At 52.6% G+C, this 21163-nt stretch overlaps 13 protein-coding genes across 13 annotated transcripts; 4 read left to right on the forward strand and 9 right to left on the reverse strand.

Moving 5' to 3' along the window:
* Positions 1-323: 323 nt before the first annotated feature.
* Positions 324-532, reverse strand: SNOG_07455 (hypothetical protein; the record flags this gene model as incomplete). Its single annotated transcript, XM_001797737.1, has 2 exons — positions 324-433; positions 475-532. The coding sequence occupies 2 exons, from the start codon at positions 530-532 to the stop codon at positions 324-326; spliced, it is 168 nt and encodes a 55-aa protein (XP_001797789.1).
* Positions 533-1365: 833 nt separating this feature from the next.
* SNOG_07456 (hypothetical protein) lies at positions 1366-1832 on the reverse strand (the record flags this gene model as incomplete). The annotated part of the gene is made up of 2 exons (XM_001797738.1): positions 1366-1456; positions 1645-1832. The coding sequence occupies 2 exons, from the start codon at positions 1830-1832 to the stop codon at positions 1366-1368; spliced, it is 279 nt and encodes a 92-aa protein (XP_001797790.1).
* A 391-nt stretch (positions 1833-2223) lies between these two features.
* Positions 2224-5005, reverse strand: SNOG_07457 (hypothetical protein; the record flags this gene model as incomplete). The annotated part of the gene is made up of 3 exons (XM_001797739.1): positions 2224-2963; positions 3023-3461; positions 3518-5005. 3 exons carry the CDS (start codon positions 5003-5005, stop codon positions 2224-2226), a joined length of 2667 nt encoding a protein of 888 aa, XP_001797791.1.
* Positions 5006-6006: 1001 nt separating this feature from the next.
* SNOG_07458 (hypothetical protein) lies at positions 6007-6406 on the forward strand (the record flags this gene model as incomplete). The annotated part of the gene is made up of 2 exons (XM_001797740.1): positions 6007-6295; positions 6324-6406. 2 exons carry the CDS (start codon positions 6007-6009, stop codon positions 6404-6406), a joined length of 372 nt encoding a protein of 123 aa, XP_001797792.1.
* A 1419-nt stretch (positions 6407-7825) lies between these two features.
* Positions 7826-9151, reverse strand: SNOG_07459 (hypothetical protein; the record flags this gene model as incomplete). The annotated part of the gene is made up of 3 exons (XM_001797741.1): positions 7826-8231; positions 8306-8626; positions 8682-9151. 3 exons carry the CDS (start codon positions 9149-9151, stop codon positions 7826-7828), a joined length of 1197 nt encoding a protein of 398 aa, XP_001797793.1.
* Positions 9152-9658: 507 nt separating this feature from the next.
* Positions 9659-10957, reverse strand: SNOG_07460 (hypothetical protein; the record flags this gene model as incomplete). The annotated part of the gene is made up of 3 exons (XM_001797742.1): positions 10872-10957; positions 10167-10801; positions 9659-9953 (listed from the first exon to the last, which is right to left on the reverse strand). The coding sequence occupies exons 1-3, from the start codon at positions 10941-10943 to the stop codon at positions 9659-9661; spliced, it is 1002 nt and encodes a 333-aa protein (XP_001797794.1). The 5' UTR covers positions 10944-10957.
* Positions 10958-11150: 193 nt separating this feature from the next.
* Positions 11151-11661, reverse strand: SNOG_07461 (hypothetical protein; the record flags this gene model as incomplete). Its single annotated transcript, XM_001797743.1, has 2 exons — positions 11151-11473; positions 11496-11661. The coding sequence occupies 2 exons, from the start codon at positions 11659-11661 to the stop codon at positions 11151-11153; spliced, it is 489 nt and encodes a 162-aa protein (XP_001797795.1).
* Positions 11662-11855: 194 nt separating this feature from the next.
* On the reverse strand, positions 11856-12226 carry SNOG_07462 (hypothetical protein; the record flags this gene model as incomplete). Its single annotated transcript, XM_001797744.1, has 4 exons — positions 11856-11943; positions 11981-12084; positions 12114-12142; positions 12166-12226. 4 exons carry the CDS (start codon positions 12224-12226, stop codon positions 11856-11858), a joined length of 282 nt encoding a protein of 93 aa, XP_001797796.1.
* A 461-nt stretch (positions 12227-12687) lies between these two features.
* SNOG_07463 (hypothetical protein) lies at positions 12688-13187 on the reverse strand (the record flags this gene model as incomplete). Its single annotated transcript, XM_001797745.1, has 3 exons — positions 12688-12821; positions 12880-13007; positions 13093-13187. 3 exons carry the CDS (start codon positions 13185-13187, stop codon positions 12688-12690), a joined length of 357 nt encoding a protein of 118 aa, XP_001797797.1.
* A 942-nt stretch (positions 13188-14129) lies between these two features.
* SNOG_07464 (hypothetical protein) lies at positions 14130-15543 on the reverse strand (the record flags this gene model as incomplete). The annotated part of the gene is made up of 5 exons (XM_001797746.1): positions 14130-14269; positions 14338-14491; positions 14517-15251; positions 15300-15437; positions 15511-15543. The coding sequence occupies 5 exons, from the start codon at positions 15541-15543 to the stop codon at positions 14130-14132; spliced, it is 1200 nt and encodes a 399-aa protein (XP_001797798.1).
* A 588-nt stretch (positions 15544-16131) lies between these two features.
* On the forward strand, positions 16132-17178 carry SNOG_07465 (hypothetical protein; the record flags this gene model as incomplete). Its single annotated transcript, XM_001797747.1, has 3 exons — positions 16132-16164; positions 16275-16783; positions 16832-17178. 3 exons carry the CDS (start codon positions 16132-16134, stop codon positions 16980-16982), a joined length of 693 nt encoding a protein of 230 aa, XP_001797799.1. The 3' UTR covers positions 16983-17178.
* A 6-nt stretch (positions 17179-17184) lies between these two features.
* On the forward strand, positions 17185-17627 carry SNOG_07466 (hypothetical protein; the record flags this gene model as incomplete). Its single annotated transcript, XM_001797748.1, has 3 exons — positions 17185-17225; positions 17341-17459; positions 17578-17627. 3 exons carry the CDS (start codon positions 17185-17187, stop codon positions 17625-17627), a joined length of 210 nt encoding a protein of 69 aa, XP_001797800.1.
* Positions 17628-18228: 601 nt separating this feature from the next.
* SNOG_07467 (hypothetical protein) lies at positions 18229-18885 on the forward strand (the record flags this gene model as incomplete). The annotated part of the gene is made up of 1 exon (XM_001797749.1): positions 18229-18885. One exon carries the CDS (start codon positions 18229-18231, stop codon positions 18883-18885), a length of 657 nt encoding a protein of 218 aa, XP_001797801.1.
* Positions 18886-21163: the final 2278 nt, after the last annotated feature.

Here is a 21163-nt window from a genome sequence, read left to right on the forward strand (position 1 = left end):
TCACATTCCAACAATCATAGTGCCATCTCCCGACAAGTTCTCGAGTCAACAGGCCCCGTGGCGAGGTCCACCGAATCCACCCATGCATGAGAACCAAGACTTTCTTACCGGCCGCGTGAAGCATTTGGAGGCTCGAGATCGGAGCGGGCGGCGCTGCCGAAGCACATGCCCAGCATCGTTCCCCATGTTGGGTGCTTGGTATGGGACATGTGGCGTGGTAGGAAGAGAGTAAGCTCCAACCCAATCACTAGGCAGTATTTGCTTAGTGCCGCAGCACTGGCAGAACGTGTCGAGTGGATGTTTGCAGCGTTCCAACGATGGAACTAGCGGTTCTGGACCGCATCCGATATGTGCGACACCCACTCAAAAACTTTGGTGGCAGTCATGGCATTAACGCCGGAACTGGTCTGCTTCTCATTATTGTTCTTCTCATCTGCATTTCATATCTTGATGACGTGACGGCAGTTCGCGTACTGTTTCGAGGAAGGTGTCCCGCAATACCAAGAATCTCGTCAGCGACCGAAATTGCCATGATGTGCTGGTAAGCGATTCTGCCGAGCGTAAGACGAGGAAGACAGGCACGTCGGATGACCACATCTAGAAGGAATCCTGGTGTCCTCGGGGTCTTGTCGCGAGAGAAGAGCCAGGCGTAAAGTCATGGCAAGCCACGAACTCTTGGAAGTGCGAAAGTCCAGAGTTTTGAACACAGCGAAAGCTAGGATACCGCCGGTGAAAGCGCTAAGCCAAGAAGGCCGAGATCAACGAACTGATCTTGATTCAAACGGTGCCGCGGAGTCGAAACACATTGTCGGATGTTATGCCTACTTCAATTTCCCAAGATCAATTTCTAAGAATTCCATATTTTCAAATAGTTTACATTCGTCTCCAAGCATACGTACACGCGCACATATCTGTCATTCTGCGACGTCCAGGATTCGCCCAGGACCGAAAGTGTGTGACCATGGCAATCTCTACAGGCCAAGAAGCCGAGATCACTATCCAAGATTTGAAGACAAGGTGTTTTGTGGATCAGCACCGGCTCGGCCTCTTTTCGGCATCTTGGTGTCAGTGGTGGGGGCTTAAGTGAACTGGCGCGCGTGTAGCCCATGGGGAGAGGCGGGGTTTGGCAGATGCCAAGCGACACAATCTGGGCTTTGACTTCGTCTCGAGCCCACTTGCGACCCAAAAACTAATTCCTGGGCACAGTAGCGACCTCCGCGAAAACGTGCCGATGGTTACTACGTCCAATCACGCACAAGCCAAGTTGGGTGATTGTGCATACGCACCGGCTTGGCCAGCAAGAGGCTGAAATCAAAACAAGGAACTGCGCGGAGAATGTCGGAGTCCTCACAGCGTACCCCAGATTCAGGCAGAGATGGCCTCGTTTTGCGCGCGGGTGGTAATGTTCGGGTAGATGGCTCCAACTCCTTCCTCCTGGGCACTTGACGATCCCGTCCTGGAACATCTTGTCATTGGTGACAGAGGCATCGGAAGCTATATTCGTCTGAACTAAATTCACCGGAACTTCCTACCCACGTTTTGGTCAACAAACTTCGAAGAAGAATCGGAACCTGGGGTAGAACTATCGAACGTTGCGTCCAGGTGTTCGGTGGCCAACAGCGATAATGCGCTCAACCTACTGACGGACACTGGCCACGAAGAAGCTCGTGCATACCCCACGGGGTTTTGCGGAGAACAATAACGGTCGACCAGAAGGTCGGGCAAAGTCGCGTGTGCATGCGTTGCTGATCTGAGATCGGCACAGTTGATGTAGACTCCTCATTTTGCGCGGCTGGAGACGACGTGATGGTGGATAGAAGTGCTGCGGGCATTTTGATGTTGGTACGGATACTTGTTTGATATTATATGCGGTTGGTGTGAGGCTCGGAAAAGGTATGGAAAAGGTACCCGCAGTGAAACCACACTGACTGATGCCAGATTGGCTGTCGGCCTTTCTTTGTGCGAGAGCGTGCTTAAAACCGACTGTATACGGAAAGGAGCACTACCAGGCAGCGGCAAGATTCGTACCCGCTCTGCACTTACAACATGGGCTGATAGCACTTAGAGCTACGCTGTTTAGTGGAGCCTGGCTGTACAACCAGCTATAAGATTCTCTACATAATCATGTAGAGATCCTTGAATATACACAGGCTACGCCTTCACCTTTTTTCGTTAAGGAAGGGCAGGCAGGAACTTTGCCAGCGCTTGGTAGCACTTTTTATTTCAAGAGAGAATGTACTTCGATACTGATCGGCTTGGCTTCCCGGTCTCCATCTCTCGAACAGCCTCCCCGTGCATGTAACCATCGACGTAGATGTCTCCAACGTAAACATACTCGTTTCGCTGCCCCACTGGGCGAAGCAGGATCGGTGTCGAACATCCAAGTGGCACAACGACAATGTCCCCATGCGTCATATACCCGGAGCCCATACAGATCATTCCCTGCTTCGTGATGCAGAATCGTCGACCCATCATACGATTCCCGAAATCAGCCTGCAGAACTTTCCGCTGCGCACCATGCTTGAAAGGTACAGGGGCATCCGCGTATGACCACAGGTCCTCATCTATCGCGAGACGAGGCAGCCTCTCACGAATTAAGAAGGAGAAGACATGATAACAAATATCATGCCATTGCTGCTGCCGTTGTTGGTCTTCGGGAATCTGGCCAAGACACAGTGTTCTGCAGAATGCTTTGTGCAAAGGATGATGCAAGTCTCCATCTCTGATATTCATTTCATGGAGCAGCAACGCCCGCCAATGCAGAAAGGCTATAAGGTAGTCTTGGGCCTTGCAAAATGTCCCAACTGCGATGCCTGTCGCCCTGATGAAATCGAGCTTGATCGCGGATATCTCAAGCGTTCTTCTATGGTTTCGAAACCGGTATAGCGCTTTCGTCGACCCTGAGGCATTGAAATTGAAGCTAGGACCAAGGCCAGATACATCAGGAATATGAGACCCTATACCTTGATGTCAGTTCAATTTGAAAAAAAAGAGCATCGGATTTCTATCATCTGTTACTCACAATCTGGGCACCAACTAGGCAGTCCAGTAGTGCCGGTGTGGAGGGGGAAATGTATTGATTCGCGGATCACATCGATCCGGCCTGTCGTAGATAGCAAGAGGTCCACAACATCGGTGTAAACACCTTTGGTCGGTTGGCTGTAGTCCACCCGCAATTCACGTTGTGTGGCAGCTGGTAACAAACCCAGAATGCCAAAAACTTTGTCGCGGGGGTTCTCGCTGAGCTTCCTCCTGCATGCGCGCATGACTTCAAGGAGCGACTCGTCACCCAGCTGCAGAAGCTTGTTAATATCTGGGAAGCTAGACGGTCCTTCGCGAACATGAAGGTCACTATCGCCACCCCAAAATGCGTCTGCAGCCTGTTGGTAGACTTCCCAAGGGAAGACAGCATCGCCGCAGTACACCATCTTCTTAGAAGCTAGAAATACTTCTTGCACCACCTACATAGAGGTAAAGGGTTAGCGAATGTTGCCCAAGCAGTCAAAGAAGTACGCACCCATAGCCTCTTCCAATATTGTCTTTTAAAGAGGGCAGCCAACGCCGCGGAGCCCCGAGCATCTTCTCGTGATCGAATGCTTTGAGGAGACATAGTTTTGTTGGCTAACTTATCCAGCAACTTCATGGCCGCGGGACTGTCGTCTGCCTCTGGACCTAGGCAAACGGCGACAGTCTCCGCTTGGCTGTATATCTGTCCCATGAGACCCACCTGTTTTGCTCTCTCAAACTCATTTTCCTGATCGATGGACAAAGCATCAATCCAAACCAGAACATCCTGGTGTTTCTGACGGACCGATTCTAGGGCATCATAAAGACTCGTTGCTACCATAATTATCGTTTCTTCTAGCATGAGTGGCTTCCTCTCCACGCTGTCGCCCCATGCATATGATACAGCAGTATATTTCACCGAGTCGTTGAAAGATTTGTGGAAAATCTCACATTTCACCGTAGACATCCTCTCCGGCAGTACTCTGACCAGTCTGAACTCCGCTTCTGCCAATGGGAGATACTGATAGGATGCGGCACCAATCATGCTTGAGCGTGGAGATGAGATGGGTGAAGGCAATGAGTCTCTAGAGGCTTGTGGTGGTCCCGTTCCCTGTATGTAGCTTTCCGTAGACCCCCTGGTTGTGACTCTAAAGCTGCCGAACCGTGCAGGAGGAGACTCCAAGCTAATCCCGTTCGAATCACGAGGCACAAATATACGTGGAACCGGGGCGTTTGAGGGCCTGTCGACGTTGGGTTGATCGATATTCGACGCCGATAATGGGCTTTCTCCAGGTGTTGATCCCGACTCCGAGAAACCGGAAGTAAATATGTGTGGGCTTGGAGGCATTGTAACGGTCGAAAGTGGCCTGTCATTTCGTCTCCGCCGCGTCTCAACAGCAAAATCATCACTACATTCCACTCCAACGTCATGGCTGGAGTGACCGCCTTTAGGTTTGCGTAGATACTCATTTTGTGGAGACGGCGTAGGCTCAACCGCTACTGGTGGTTCAATGCGCATCTCTTGCGTTCGCGAAAGGTTCCCCATAGAATCTTGCTGAAATGCATGTAGCTCGTCATTGGTATTATAGGCGACCTTCTCCGTTAGCTTTGAGGTTTGCTTGACACGTGCTCCTTCTCGTGGCGCAGCTTCGCCCTCCGGGGTGTATGGACTGTTTGCATATTTTCCTAATTCATAATCCCTTTCATAATAATCAGATTGGCGGCGATCCTCGAAGTCCTTGTGATGTGCGCGACGCGACGACTCTGCACGACGACGGGTTTCCCTCTTCTCGTCGCGATGTCTGGAGGAATCATTATCAGATCGATACCCTCTGTCCAAGGAACGCCTTCTTCTTTCCCTATCATGGGAGTCATGATTACGCCGGTTCCTATGCGTTCGGTCCGTGTCCGCGTGACGAGGAGTGAGATGCTGACCATGGGTATATCGTTCAAGCCGGCGCCGCACGTTGAGCACGTCAGAGATGTTGATAGGGGACATTATGATTTGTTAATTGGCTTAATTTGTGCTGAATTGAGGAGACACGTCGCACTTGTGTGCTCTCCGGTTCTTTGAAAGAAGTTCAGCAGTTCAAAAAGTGGCAGTCTTCAGCCTCGAGGGGCCGGTCAGCTCATGCAGGACGACAGGGATGCCATTGGACCCGGTTCATATACAAGATGCAGTGCATTGTAAGCAGCCAATGTGGCGAACTCAAAGAAACGAAAGCCGCAGTCATGAGTGGTCGCAGAGCTTGCGGAGTGAAGTTTTGGAACCAGAGACGAGGTAAAACAGGTCCTTTTATCTTGTGAGCGCGTTGATGGCTAATGGTATCAATGTCAGTTTGCGACACTTATCAGGCTACACGCTGAGAATGAAGGACTTGTATAATGAAAATGGTAGAGCATCCAAGGCGAGCACGTAATCGTCGCATCGAATAGTGGGCATCTTTGGACATCGCTGTCGTGAACAGGTAGTAATCATCGGATAAATTGGCGTCTCGACCTAGCTAGCCAGAACACCTTCTCCAAGGAGCAAGATGCCTCCAACCCAAGCCTCTAACTGTTGGAGAGGCCGTAAAATTCGTATAGTGTTGATGTTACAGATGCGCATGTATGTGGGAGAAGAACGGGTATTTAGTCTGGTTGGGACTCCTTCCATCAACAGCACGCCTTACCGCATAGGGCTAGCGCTAGCGACCGAATATGTCCGCGCGATGTGACCACCGAAACACTTTCTCTTCTCTTATGGACATCCATGCCGGCATCCGGAGAGCTGATTCAGTTTATGCCGACTCTATAGATGGCGTCTCGATCCGTCTGCTTCGTCTTTCATGGCGTGAAGATGGCGACTTTGATGGCAAACTTCAGACCTTCCTGATCTCGAACGCCCCTCCTTTCTACACGGCTAGCTATGTATGGGGAGCCACACGAGACTCCGGTATCAAAGTTCATCTAAGTGGAGGGCCACTACCTGTCTTACCCAGTCTAGCCCCGTTCTTGCACATGATTACTGAGAACGGAGAATTCAACGAAAATGATTGGTGGTGGATTGATAGCCTGTGCATCAACCTCACTGATGGCAACGAGCGCGAGCAGCAAGTTCGTATCATGGCAGACATCTACAAGAGAGCTAAACGAGCTGTGATCTGGCTGGGAGAAGAGAAAGAGCCTGGTAGTGACTGCACCGGCGCCATCGGATTTCTTCACAAACTCGCCAGCTTGCAAGTTGCATTCAGCGGAGACGACCGCGCAATGAGAGAAAGCCTCGATGACCCAGATTTCATCTCGAATTGTAAGGCGGTTAGCAAATTGCTGTACAGACCCTGGTGGACTCGCGTGTGGACTTTACAAGAGTTCGTTCTACCAAAGGAAGCCAAGCTATACTGCGGTTCGGAAAGCATAAGTCGTGGAAAGTTCAAAAGTGCTGTATACAGCATCTTCCTGTGCAGTACAATTAGCAACGAATTTGAACACGAGCTTGTTCCGCGCGACGCCTTCACCGGAGCTTTCAACAGGAGAAGAATCCATCAGTTGCACACCAAGGCGGATGCCCAAGGGATAAGCCTGATCGCACTCATGGCGTACCTGGGGAACCATGCGGCAACCGATAGCAGAGATCGTGTTTTCTCCGTGCTGGGCTTGGTGACCGGCAAAGACCGTAGCCTTGTAGGACCGGCGGAGTACAGCTCAACTACACAAACTCAATTCGCTAAGCTTGTCCAGGCATACTGGAACACATATGGTGATCTGGACATCATTTGCTTCGTGCATCTTTTCAGCCGCTACGGTGGACCGTCCGAAGCTATCTCCGAGGAGGAAATGCCTTCCTGGGTACCAGACTGGAGCGCAACGATTGATTTTGCTTCGCCTGTTCCACTCATGGTTTCTCAGAGTCCCACTACGCATATTGGCAACTTTCGGCCTATTCACTCCGTAATATGGAAAGCGAAATATGACGCCCCCGGTTCTTATCTAAGAAAAAGAGCAAATGTAGAATTTTCAGAAGACATGAAAGATCTGTGGTGCGAGGGAGTCATCTTGGATACCATACATGGCCTTGCTGCTCTAGATGATCGCGAACTCAGGTGTCGGAGCTTTGTCTGTGCCGAACAAGGTCACGTTATCGTCCAATCAAGAACAAGCCAAACACAGGCTCCGAGAGCCACCATGCTGCCTATGGACTGGCTGGAAGGAATTGCTCAATCGCTCGTTCTTGGCCGAAAGGACAAGTATCTTTGCGACTATGCCCCACAGCACTACGTCTGGGACTTTGTGTATTTGTGCCACGCCTGTATCGCAAATGACCCGGTGGATTGGAGCTTCGCAAGTTGGTTCGAGCTAAACCGCAACATGAAATTCGGATCTCAGACTCTTGAGGAGCTGGTTCGAGCTGTACCTATGGAGGGACCTATATCACCACCTCCGTTACGACGGCCAGCTTCATACCCCATTCGCCGCGCAGATGATAATTACGCTCATAGACTGGACACGTTCCTGACGCGATTCCACGACACCGCTCGAAAGAAGGCTAGAAGGTTACTGGTAACGAACGAAGGTCTTATTGGGGCAGCGCCGTGTCGGGCAAGAGATGGCGACGTGGTTGCGGTGCTGTTCTGCTGCAGTATTCCACTAGTCCTCCGGAAACAAGAAGCAACAGACGAAGCCTGGCAGGTGATTGGTGAAGCATACATGCATGGCTCCATGAGTGGAGAGACTGCAGGTCTATTCAAGAGAGGAAAGAAAAGCATACATCGGATACACCTAGTTTGATTGGAGGAAGCCTTCATCTTCTGACCCCACTCTGGTCGGACCAAGAGCCTCACTATGCGACAATCTGCGGGCCAACGCCGAAGATGTCTCGCGTGCGATCGTGGAACCACATGCCATGATCAACAACACAGCTCGTCCAGCCTGTAAAGCTTGCACCGATCGCAAAAACCGTCCATGCGAATCCTACCAGGCGCCAAAATATAGAGTCTTTGAAACCCAATCGCTTGCCGAAATCGATGACATGGTCTTCTACCATAATGATAGCTGCTTGTCCTATAAAGCAAGCAAAAGCACCATCGTCTTCCAAAGAGCGATGGACGAACATCGATGCGCAGCCATGTACAATCGCTGAAATACCGAACCCGATGAAGAGCTGGAAATACTTTGAAGCAAACGAACCTCTACGGAGACGCAACACATCTCGTGCGATAAAAATGCCGGGTGCCGAGCAAATGCGTCTGCAATGTTGATGCCACACAGTCCTTCCGGTATTAGTCTCGGGAAACAAGAACAAAAAAGTTGAACGACTTACGACCACGCCTTTCTCAAACTCATCAAGTTTCTAAGATCTCCAAACGCGCTCGGGCAGTCTCGCGGGTTCGCCAAACCCGTTGCGACACTGAGAACGCCATACGCAGCATTCGCCTCCTCCATGGCCGAATACGTCAGGACGATTCCCACCCATGACCACCAGAAGCGTGTCCAGAATGGCTGGGTCGACAGGGTACTGATGGGCTTAAGGTGGACAATATCAGACCATGCACCATACGGGGAGCCCGCTGTGTACGAATACATGAATTCCCTGAGGACATGGAAGAATGCAACCCGCAGCGACTTGCGAAGGATGAAAAGCCTACCCATCCCCATGATCAGCAAAGCTCATCCATGTCGAAACATCAGAGACTCACAACCGCGGATACTCCGGACTAACTTCCTTGGGCACATTCTTAACTTCCTGAGTCCACCCGACATATCGATTCCCCGTCAACAACCTGAGTGCCCACCACGCGCGTTGCAGGAAGCTCTGCGGTACACCATCTTCTTTCTTCTTGATATGTCCGTTTCCATTCACAGCCGGCTCTTCCGCGTCGTACCGGATCTTCCGCCAACGCTCTCTATCGGGACTTCCAAGGATATTCCAATCGAAGTAAATAAACATCTGCGTACACACGTTTACCTCAAGCGCATAGTGCAACCCCCACCCACCACTCCAATCGCGATACAGCGACTGGAGTGCCAACAAGCTGAAGAGCGGGAGCGTGATGCCCAAGCGCAGGACCTGGTGTCTAGGACCGATTGCTAGAGCGAGGGCGTTGGTGAGGTACATAAGCGGGATTTGCAGATCGATAAAGATCTTTGGCAAGGTGAGAGATGCCATTGCTGAGGTTTAGGAGTGAGTTCAGAACTATCTGTCAGATTGAAGTTCCGTCTCATCTGCTTTAACATGGTTGCGGTGGTAATTTGCGCCGAGACGTGCTCCGACGCCAGTGTTGAGCGGCCAATCAGATTAGTCCGAGTACGTTAGCGTGGTAGGATTGAGTTGTAGCGCAGCGGAGCAAGCTGCGAAGGATGCATCGTTGGCTTACTGTTGCTGTGGGTCAGTGCTGCTCAGCGAAATGTCCTGCTAGATTATAGTGTAGCCTCAGGGTGACTTGTTTTCTATATTCTGGAATCAGTGTTGGTCAAGTGCCGTAGTAATTTATTTGGCTGAATGCCTCGGGAGCAACCACGGAACGTGCAAAGACCAAACCAAGCTCTTCACACTTTCTTGATGAGATCCGGATGAGAGAAAAATATTGGCTAATAGTGGTCTGTGGATTGAAGGTCACTAGACCCAATGTACAACCTTAATCGTATCCTCGTATAACGATGGCTGTCATTGGCGCTACAGGTCAACTTCCTGGAAGCTATTTGCATCACCCTCTTCGTCTTCCACAGACGCTTTTCCAGGCTTAGGTCTGCTGGGGATGCCAGCCTCCAGTGACTTCTCATTACTCGGCTCTGGCTCAGATTCGTCTTCACTTCCCTCTCCCTTCTCCTTTTCATTCTGTGGCTTGACGTCCTCTGTCCTCACTTTCTGCTCTTCTGCTTGCGACTTGGGCTCCGGCGTTGTCGTGCGGCTCTTTTCGCTCACATCATCTTTGGGGGGTGGTGGAGGTGGCGCTGATGCATCCTCGTCCCTATCCTGTCGAGGTTGCTCGGGTGTTGGGGGCGTTACTTCGGTTCTTGGGCTGGCTACAGGACTTCGAGGCTGTTGCTGCTGTTGTTGTTGCTGTTGCGATTGGGCTTGCTGAGGTGGTTGCTGGGACGAGCCTGGGCCAACGTTGCGTAATCGGGGGTCCGCGTTTAGATAGTAGCCTCGTACGCCGACAATTCTGCCCTCTCTCTCACACCCTATGACCCAGTCTGGTACAACTACGGGGATGTTGTTCTCCACCGCCTTCTCCCATGCTGGCCCTCTGCCCTCTGTACAGACGAAGTGGGTAGTGTCGATGCGGACATTATCTGCAATCTTCGCTCCAATTCTCTCGACAGATCTTTGCAGTGACTCGCGTAACGCTGCTGGCATGTGACCTGGTGTGATTGTGATACCAGACAGATCTGTCATCTTGTGTGTCTGCACATTGAGCTTCTCGCTACTGAATGTGCCCGCACTTGTCTTCAATACCAGGTGGAAAGTGTATTCCGAGTCGACAGCCAGACCACTCAGCTTCGTGCTGTGTACCTCGCCGGGCTTGGGTATCGTGCCTGCCTTGCTGCCGTTGCGGTACAGTGTGAGGCTCCGTAGTTCGGCAGTCGCGACGTCTATGGGATCCCATTCGAGGACCACTGACGTCTGAGTGGCATTCCGGCAGCGCAGGTTAGGCGCTGTTGGGGTGCGCTGACCAAAGGTGCGGAATATCTCAGACTGTAGCTCGTGGAATGCTTTCGCAGCGTCTGCTTCGGCTTCGTAGTTCCGCCCCACATTGATGTCGACTATACTACCAGATGAGATATCCGGAGGCAGTAGTATGGACGGGAACTCGATCTGCGCGGGGGTCAGCCCTGAGTGAATACAGACACCAGCTTGGGAAGCATTGGGGCTGATGGGCGCGTACGAGGCGTTTATCTTCTGTCAGAAGAACTGCGACGCCGGCGTCGACTTTGCCGACTGTGAGAGAGACGAGCATCGCGTGTGTTGTGTGAGGGAGTGTAATTGGCGACGTAATGTTTATGTGAAGCTCAGCTCCCTCGTTCCTGACTATGGCGCGGCCCGAAGTTTAGCCGTCCACAATCGATAAGGTCACATGCACTTCACCTTGCTCAGATCATGCCTAATTCTTGCTCGATAACATGCGTGACGTTGGTGACACCCAGGCAGATGTGTCAAACCGCTTTCAGGCGTAGGTTATGAGAGCAATATCCTCCATCAACGGGGCTTCACAAACCATAGCTGGCAAGGACCTCTGGGACAGGAGAGCCTTCAAAAACATGGCTACCGTAACGCCCTGATTCCCGATCTGCAAGCCTGGCGATCCATATCTGTACATCCAGCCCAGCTCCCAACTACTATCTCGATGTTGTAGGCGAAGCAGCGCCTGGCGATCCATGCAACAATCTATGCCCAAGGAGTCACAAACAGCGGCGTCTGGCTGCAAAGAAACGTGTACCTGAACAAATACTTCAGCCATCTCGGAAGCATCGAGGCCGAGTTGCTGAGCTATGTGCTCACAGCACCCTACTTGAGACAGATGGCCACATGCGTATAGGTGCCAAGGAGGTGACGAGGCTGTATTTCCAATCACCGAGGGTGAGACGGTGGTTCTTGTATTTCGAGACCCTCTGAAAAGAACATCGCCCAATTCGAAGATCGAAGATGAGTGCCTGTACGGGAATGTGTGAGGACATTGTGCAGAGATGGCTGTGGAAAAGTGATGATTGAGTCTCTGAGATTGAGCTCTGATTTAACCACCCACAGTATACGCGGCAAATGCAATGTGACTACCACCTCTAGGATCCGAATTATTGGCAGTGGAATGGGCTTGGAGTCAGTAGTGTCATGTTTACTGAGTCGTGCTGTGTTACACAGGCCAACATACTGCTTACTGCAGGTATCCGATAGCTGCTTCCCAGCCGTTATCTGTGGCTTGTCTTCCCAGAGTCATGGATACGACTTGATAGCACGAGGCGCTGCTAACTCAAGAGCTGTCGATGCAGCAACACATACAGTGTCCAGTGCCTCAAACGAACGGTGCCGGAAACTTTACCATAGTGCTCCGCAAATGTTTCACCTTCTTCGTATTCGACATCTGCAGTGACTTTGTCTCTGGGCTTGAAGATGTATTGTCGAAATTGCCTACTACATGTTGAGGCGGTGGTCCAGGAGACACTGGGGTAGAATCCACTACTTACAAATGGCTTTACCAGAGTCGTTGGATGTACGCATGAGAATGGCGCAGTGATTATCAGACATTGAGGCCCTAGCCAAATCTTTCCTTTCGCTAGTCCAGCTTCGACCTCTTCATTCTGAGAATTGAGACCTTCATGGAAGACGTGCCATACATAACATAGCACATTGGTCTTCACCAAAAGTCCCTGCTCGAATGCCTTGTGGGGCAATTTCTAATCATCTCTTTCTTTCATCCCAGAGTGCTGGCTTGGTATCCTGGGGTCGCTTTGGAGAGATGTTCCGGAAGGATTGAGGCTTCGCTGAAGGGGGTTTCTGAGAGAGGGACGGGCGTGACTGCTAAAATCATGGCGTGGTGTGAAGGGGAAACCGAGCCTTTTGTCTGAGCATCACTAGGTCAACAGGTTCAGGAAGTCAGTGAAGGACAATACAACCGATGTTACTGACATGTGGGTTCCAGATTACCATGAGCTTCCAAAATCAGTATCGCCAAGATATGCGCCCTATTGTATTTTCATATATCCTACCTACAGCGTATCTTTCTCCCTCTGCCCTACAAAAAACGCCAGCCCATACTCATCCGTGCGAAAAATAATTCGACTGCCCTTTGGAAACAAAAACACATCGCCTTTTTCCGCCTTGACTTCTCTGCCCGTCTCATCTAGACACAACTCATTAGCCCACACATCGACTTCCCTTGGTTGGTACAAACGACGTACCTTTGATGTAAAAATGCCCCTCGAGCACAATCTTCATCTCATCATACGAGTACGTGTAGTCCAGCGGCGTGCCTTTTTCGAGACGGTAGAAGCCGCCGGATATCGGGGTGGATGGGGATGTGGATTGACTTTAGAGATGTATTAGCACATACATGCTTTCTGCATCCGGAAACGTCTGGGAGGTGTAGTGTGTGAGTATGTGAGTGTACGTACGAACTCCCAACATCACCCAAGTACGCATTTTCATTCGCGACGAGCGGCGGCTTGAAGCTCGATTGGGCTTTCTCGAAATACTGCATTGCGGGCATCGTGGCGGATATGGCTGATGTCGAGTTTATGGGAACGTGGCGAGAGGAGATTTCATGTGCAGTGAGGAGTTTATATACACTCCGCTTCATGCTCAGCCTGATGCTCCCCACTCTACATCCATCGCCCACCCCTGTTCACACTTCATGCATGTTTGGGATCACAACACCACATCGGGAAGACGTGCATGCATGTTCCCGCATCGGCACGTGCTGCTAAGCTTTCGGTGTAAATCCAGGCCGTGTGCTGCCGCGACTCTTTGTAACAACGTTGAGCGGGTATGATGGCGGAGTTCTTGAGGTGCGTGGTGGGGTAAGCCGTGCATTCACTGTGGTTGGCTGGGGGCTTATCGCTAGGATACAACTACCTATCTGGGCTGCGTGGACTATTGCGGGCAGATACCTGTTCGATTAATAAGAGGAAATGTCTTGGCTCACAGCACCTCTTGCAGGCTTCAGAAAGGTAATATAAGTAATGTATTCTAGGGTTGCGAGGTATCTGGATATCATCGTTCTTCGTGTTCTTCATGCTCGTCGCCTTCCCGCCAGCGCTTGCGCCACCACTTCAATTTGAACCAGTCTCCTAATGCGTCCTGGCTTTGGCTTCGTTGCTGGCCATAGCCCCATGTTCCTCGCCTTTGTTGGGTAGAATCAAGCACGTTGTCCGTGTCGGAATGGTCGTCGTCTTGCGGGTCTGGGTGATCGAGTAGTCCTGACGAGCTGTCTACTGGTTGCTTGCCCTGGGATACGCTTCTATTCGACTGACCTCGCAGGCTATCGAACCATGAACGTCTTCGCGTTTGCGTCAGCCAACTCGATTGCGAAACTTTTCGTCGGGCGGGTAGTGTCCCAGATCTTGGCCGCCTCTCTAGATCTACAGATCGTACTGCTGGTGAATGGAGCGAGTCTCGGTCATTGAGTTCCGCCCAAATCTCATCCGTCTCTTCAGATATTGTCATTCGCCGCCTCCGGTTCGGCTTGCGCACTGAAGGACTTGCGCGCCCGCCGCTCTGTTGCGACTCCGGTGCCGACCGCCTTGATGGACGAGGTGATAATGTGAGTGCTCCTGGGCCAGTACCAGCTCGCTGCAACAGTGGTGTTCTTTCATCGACTGACTTCCGCTTGGCTTGTTCTGACAAGGATCCATGCTGACCTGGCTCTTCGGCTTCAATGTCGAGTGGTTCCTCGGGCTCATCGATGAGATGGCCGTGCACAAGGCCGATGCCCGGTTGCAGCGCGGTCTGCGGCATTGGCACCTTGCCCGTGTGTTTGCTCACCACAGGCGAAGTGGGCTCATCCTCGGCGTCCTCCAGTCGGCCAACTCAAACAAACCACTCCTGCCAGTAGAATGACCGTCCCAAGCGCAATGAGACCTGCATGGAGGCCCGACAGTCGATCGCCCTGGTGGAAGTAGATCAAGCCGTCAATGATGGCGATGATGTTGTATATACAGAATACGAGAGGGTACAGCACGCTGGTACTGCACAGCTTCAAGCCACGATGCATGTAGTAGAGCTGAGTGAGAGCGAATACAACCAGACCAATCAGAATCATCCACGACTGCCAGCGGTCGAACTGGTTATGACGGTCCACGATAGTGCGCACGAGCAGTTCGACTGCACTTTTTGCAATGAGGAGCGAATGCGCGGACAATATACCGCTTATGCATCCAAAGAACATGCCTCGTACCAGTCGTAATCGAGGTGTCGTCCGGGGATATACACGCTTGAGGAGCCAGTTGGCGATGATCAAGAGAATAACGACGAAGAGGGTGGAGAACATCCATGCCAGAAAGTTCTTTCGTCCTAACAGGACGAGCAGCTGATCGAGGTTGTGCGACGGTTCTGCGATGGCGCCGAACAGTGCTATGAGCAATGCGCCAATCGCAACGAGCGTGGTGCCGATGAAGGAGTAGCGCGTGAAGGGTTCGCTCAGGATAATGGAGGCGCAGATGGAATTGAAGACGAGGCCAGAGGCTTGGAGGGTGGAGAGCACAGGGAGTGGTAGGGTGGTGATCTGGATGGTGCTGCCGACGATATTCGCCACGACGAACATGAGCATGCCCAGCTGGGTGCGTTAGTGGAAATACTTTTGGATGCGCAGTGTCATGCTTACCTGCCATCTCCGCCGCTTGTAGGGCGGTCTCCTGTCATAGTCGTCTTCCTTCTCTTCCTCGAGTAAATGCGATTTGCGTTGCAGCGTCAAGCCGATGCTCTGTATGCTGGTGGAAAGGAGGCCCACGATTACTCCTAGCTGCAGTACATGTTAGAACGATTCATAAAAGAACCCCACGCAACAAAGTCGCCGCATGGTGTAGCATACTCACAGCAACGCTGGCGCCCGGCGATAGTTCCACCATGTTTCCTGGCCGTGTGGTGTCGCCGCGAGAAGCCGATGCTACCTGTACTGCGAACGCATGCTGTGAATATGCAGGGCGAAGAGGCGGCCGGGGTGAAGGATGTCGGTGACTGAGGGCGTGTCTCTCTCGTGTCCTGTGGCTCTCGATCAACGTCACACTGCGGTGAGTGAAGAAGGGCACGGGACGATTGGGGCAGCCGAGCCGACGCGGAGAACAGGGGTGCGCGGTCTGGTGATGACGATGAGTCTCGAATGCGCAACGCGACAACGGACTGCTTCTTCTTCTGCTGCTGCAATAGAAGCGATGTTTATAAGGGGGTCCAGAAGGTTATATTCGCCGCGGCGGACGGCTAGATTGCATAGCGACACCGCATGCAGGCCTTCTGTAACCCTAGCGTCCTGACATAATCGCTGGCCAGCAAGCATCCACCGGCGGGCTATCGCCAATCAGTGCTCCGAGAGCTTGCTGGTGGCCCGTGAACCTTCAACTCCAAGCTCCCACTCCATCATCTGCCTGCGCCGACCAACGCCCGCTGCACCACCCCGAGCACCTCCGCCACATCCAGCAATCTCACACACACCCGCCATCATGTCGCAAGCACACGCCCTCTCCGACGACCAGGTAAGCCTCAGACAGCTCGCACCGCCCGCAGCGCCATAGCTCCCCACCAACTACGTCAACAGTAGGTCCCAGGTACCTGCAGCACCAGCTAACCACGCTCGCCATGGCAGGTCGCCGGAGAGCTGAAGAAGATGACGGCCTTTATCCGCCAGGAGGCCATGGAGAAGGCCAACGAAATCCGCCTCAAGGCCGACGAGGAGTTCGCAATCGAGAAGTCCAAGCTCGTCCGCCAAGAAACCGCGTCCATCGACACGTCCTACGAGAAGAAGTTCAAGCAGGCCGCCATGTCCCAGCAAATCACCCGCTCCACCGTCTCCAACAAGTCGCGGTTACGGACCCTGAGTGCGAGGCAGGAGCTGCTCAACAGGCTGTTCGAGGACGCCAACAAGAAGCTGGGCGACGTGGCCAAGGACAAGAAGAAGTACCAGGACGTCATGAAGAACCTGATCCTTGAGGGCGCATACGCACTGAACGAGGACAAGCTGCAGGTCAAGGTCAGGAAGGCGGACAACGACCTCACCAAGAAGGCCATTGAGGAGGCACAGAAGGAGTACAAGAGCAAGGTCAACAAGGACGTTGCCATCACCATTGACGAGAGCGACCCGCTTCCCGAGGGATCGTAAGTTTGCGTGGTCGTATGTGGGGGTTCCTAGCTAACATAGCGTAGTGCTGGTGGTGCCATGATTGTTGGCACTGGCGGAAAGATCGACATCAACAACACCTTCGAGGAGCGTCTGAGGCTCCTCGAGACCCAAGCTCTGCCATCCATCCGAGTCACGCTCTTCGGCGAGAACGAGAACAGGAAGTTCCACGATTGAGCGGACGACCTCGACTTTGTCGACAGTAGTATCCTCACCGCGTCTGCACTCGACCACAGATGTGATACAGCGCGAGCGTCTGAGTTGTTCATGCGAGCAGTAATTCTTCGGGCTCGCGCATAGAGCCTTCTCTTGTGCAAAGGCATTGGGTGTAGAATATTTGGAAGATTTAGCGAGTTTTATACAATCCATCATACTCGACATGTCTCGGCAGGCGCAATCAGCTCGCGTCTATCACCATTGGTGAGCAATTGTGCTTGTAGTGTCTCTTCGACTTTATACCTCTTGGTTGCGGAACACCTCTCTTACACACGTGGTAGGTCTCACATGGCAGAAACCTTACTTACATGAACTACAGGAAGCATCTTCTCACATTGCAATCGCAACGCCGCGATTTAGTGGTCGAGGTTCTCGTGGCACGAGCGGCTAGACAGCATGCATCGGTCACTCGAGCTCCGACCTACATAGCCACCACCAGTCCATGACACTCAGCCTCCCATTCCGATACCCCACCAAACAGGAGCTCAACGCAGCCATGTTTGCTCCACCATTGTTAGACAACCGCATGAGGCGAAATTACTGCGACAACGTATAGAAATGCACTCCTTTACGAGGTTGCTCTTTCGCTTGGAGCCGAAGCCATAGGCGCCACCATTATTTCGGGCCAGCCACTAATGTCAGCCGCACGAAACCCGTCAACAACGCCAGTGTGCAGCATCTTACATGTGTGATTAGGGGATGGATGCCTTACAGGGCCAGACTAATATATCGTCCTCTGGCCTGTTTCTTGCTCGCCACGTCCTTGTTCCCAAACTGCACCATGTCGATCACCACTACTGTGGGTAGCTTACCCCAGTACATAGCGACCGCAACTGTTCCTGCTCTTACTACCTTCTTCACACCTCCTGCTTCGTTCAATTGCGAGGATAGATATGTCGCGGCAGATACAGCGGGCATAGCTTGGAGCACGTATTCTCGCGATGGCTACGCTCCCCCAGTCGACCCGACATACTACTCATGTCTACCTGAGCGGATAAGAGGCCCGCATTTCAGTCCAGGCGTGTGTACACAAGGCCAAACAATCGCAAGCATTACCAAATATGAAGCCGGCACAAGAACAATGTGGCAAGCGCAGTGTTGTAAAAGGTACCATACCATCTCCCATCCCAATTACTCTATAACAATACTAACACCACAGAGTGGCCAATCCCTCTCCCTCCGTACAATCCAAAACAGCCCCATACCAATGTGCGTCAGCGCCATCTCCACCCCGCTCCCTGTCCGCGCGCTCTACACAACGACATACACAAACGGCGTGTCTTCTTCTTTCTACGAACAAGTCATAAACGACCAATCCACCGTGTCAAACATGACAACCATGACCCGCGGCACCGCCATTGCAGATCCGCTGTATGTCGCCTGGGAAGCAAAGGACTTGTCGCTCTTCCCCGTCGCATACGCAACCTCTCTCGCGCAGAAGATCGGCGTAGACTTCACGCCGACGCCTACACCAGCGTTGACAAACTCTGCTGGCCAGCGCGTGGAAACAAACCCACCCAATACCGCCGACACCGACTCAGGTCTCTCGAGCGGCACGAAAATAGGGATAGGCGTTGGCGCGGGTGTCGGTGCTGCGCTGCTCATCGCGCTCATCGCGGGATTCTTGGTCATGTGCCGGCTGCGGCGGCGCAGGCGCGCGGTGGATGTGTATCCGAATGAAAGCACGCCGGCGATCGAGAGCGGCGGGGTTGTGAAGAGTAAGTGGTATCAGAGGGGGAGGACGCAGGAGGAGATGGAGATGCATGATGCGGGGGGGTCGAATGAGTTGGATAGCATGCCTGTGCATTATGTTTCGGGAGAGCCGGTGGAGTTGGAGGGCGAGGGGGTGAGGGTGAGGTATTAGGGAGGAGTGGTATATGATGTTGTTTGTGTCAATCTGAGACTGTTGCCTATATGTTGAAACATACCAGAGCTTGCAAACAACAAGTGAGCTGATGTACACATATAATCTGACAGAAAGGGAACGTCAGAGGCACAAAGGTTGGTAGTGTCATCAATTCACAGAGGCAACAGTGGACATAGATAAGCTTCAATATATGCATTTGCGCTGTTCAGCTAGCGACTACCTAAGTAAAGTACCTATGAAACAACAAACATATACCAGCAGTGCGATTAGGCTTTGTAACCTCCGATGATTACGAAAAATCTATGCAACCATGTTAGCAGATGTATCGCTGGATTGTAAATGCAACAAAGGTTGTGCGTTGTACGGATCAGACATCCAAGGAAGGTATTCGCGCTCATGGCACATCGGTTGTAGGTTCAATTGATGGCTAGCGTGGAAACTGCGAATGTGGAAATGTTTCATCATGAAAGGGGAGCGGAGAAAAAAAAAGTGTTGGCACTAACCCGGCAAGCGATGAAATGTCGCAGGCACCTATTGTTAGCCATCCACTTCTCGGAAGTGCTCGACCCAGGCAAACCATGCCAGTGTCCTGTGTCGTGACCGACGCATCCCACGATGTCCTCAAGGAGGCTTATAGAACGCAACGGATAGTATAGGGTACATGCGCTGCGTCTCAAGCTTTGCGCAAAGCTAGGTAGCGAATTTGGCGGACTAAATCTGTGCGACGCAAGTTAGCAGGCTGAACCGGCTAAGAAGAGCAGTGCAGTAGTGGTAGAAGGTGAGGTCAGACGAAAGTACTGGCAAGTATCAAGCACCCTGCGAGAGGCACCCGGACAGCATAAATTTCTTCAAGGTCGAATCCGTTGGAGAAAGAAGATGTGTAAGGTATCATCACTCCAGGAAAGAGCAGAGAGGTGGTGCAGAAGGACTTACCAGTGGTGTATAGACGCTCACCTGCAACTAGAGCATATTAGCTGCAACGTGAGCGTCGCGCGCCAGAGACGCGTTGTTGATGTTCGGAGAGGAAGTAACGAGGAAAGTTCCTGGTCAAGAAAAGTTCCAGGTCGAGCAGTTAGCGCGCCAAGATTTCGTTTGCACGTGATGTGATTGTATCAAGACTAGCGCTAGAAGGTTTTGCCATCGTCGAGTGCCACGATTTGGGCCAGCATCGCGAATAGAAAAAGAAACTGGCGGATTCTCAGCATAGTGCAATAGACGTATCCTGTTACGGCCGAAACACATTTCCTGGCGGTGAAGTTTTCCAAGTGGTAGGAACGCAATGCAGTCCGGATAGATTCGTGTGCCCAGCCACGCAGGACAGCCCGCCCCTAACCTGTCGCCGATCAGCACCCACCCTCATCACATCTCACTGCAAGACTATCCACGACCGCGCCCGCGTTCCTGGCTACTTCCTCCCCAGGCCCTGCACCCTCGTCGCGAGTGGATGCACCGTCGCATACGACTCCATCGACGACTCACGACTTCGTCAAGTGCAGCCTGATCCGACACCGCTCCTGCCCACCTCACTGCGCTGGCGGCACGGATGCGACACGATAGCACTCGAGACGACATCGCGCCATATCTGATCTGGCTGTAGCACCCACCAACATCGGTTGACCACCCCAGCGTCATCGTGAACCTCTGCGCTGCACTCTGCGCGAGGACACGCTCTATCCTTATCATCCCATCTCCGTCGTCGCGCGCTCGTTCGCCGGCCTGCCCCCGGCCAGTGCCCGATCGCGACTTTCACGCTACCGGCTCCGTCGCGGTCTGCCACCGCATCCTCAACGCGAACTTCGGATCTGCGTCCATCTCCCGCAACACTTTTTGGACGTGTTTGCAGCCGGCGCGACACGTTCCTCCTGTACTGTTCGTAACGTGACCGAGACCGCCCCCACCCGCATGCATCGCGAACGATAGCACGCATCTCGCCCGTAATCTCGAAGCGCAGTTCCCGGTCGCTTTTGCACATTTCTACCACCATTTCTGACCTTTCGGTGGCACCTTGATAGCACATTCTGCGCCTGCCCGCACGCTTTTGACTGAGGAGCCCGCAAGATGATGACCACAAGCTATCCCCATGGCCCCGGTATGCATCCGCAAGGCATGCCGCATGGCCACCCCATGGGCGGCCCAGGACCAAATCCTGGCCAGCAAATGCCTCCTGGTATGCACCCAGGCGTATCAGGCCCCAACGGCGCTGTGAGCCAAGCAGGGCCCATGATGGGCATGCAGCCTGGCATGGGGCCAAACGCGCATGCACTGTCGCATCTGC

The sequence above is a fragment of the Parastagonospora nodorum genome (genome assembly GCF_000146915.1).
Source record: "Parastagonospora nodorum SN15 chromosome Unknown scaffold_11, whole genome shotgun sequence".
In the NCBI taxonomy this organism is placed as follows: domain Eukaryota; kingdom Fungi; phylum Ascomycota; class Dothideomycetes; order Pleosporales; family Phaeosphaeriaceae; genus Parastagonospora; species Parastagonospora nodorum.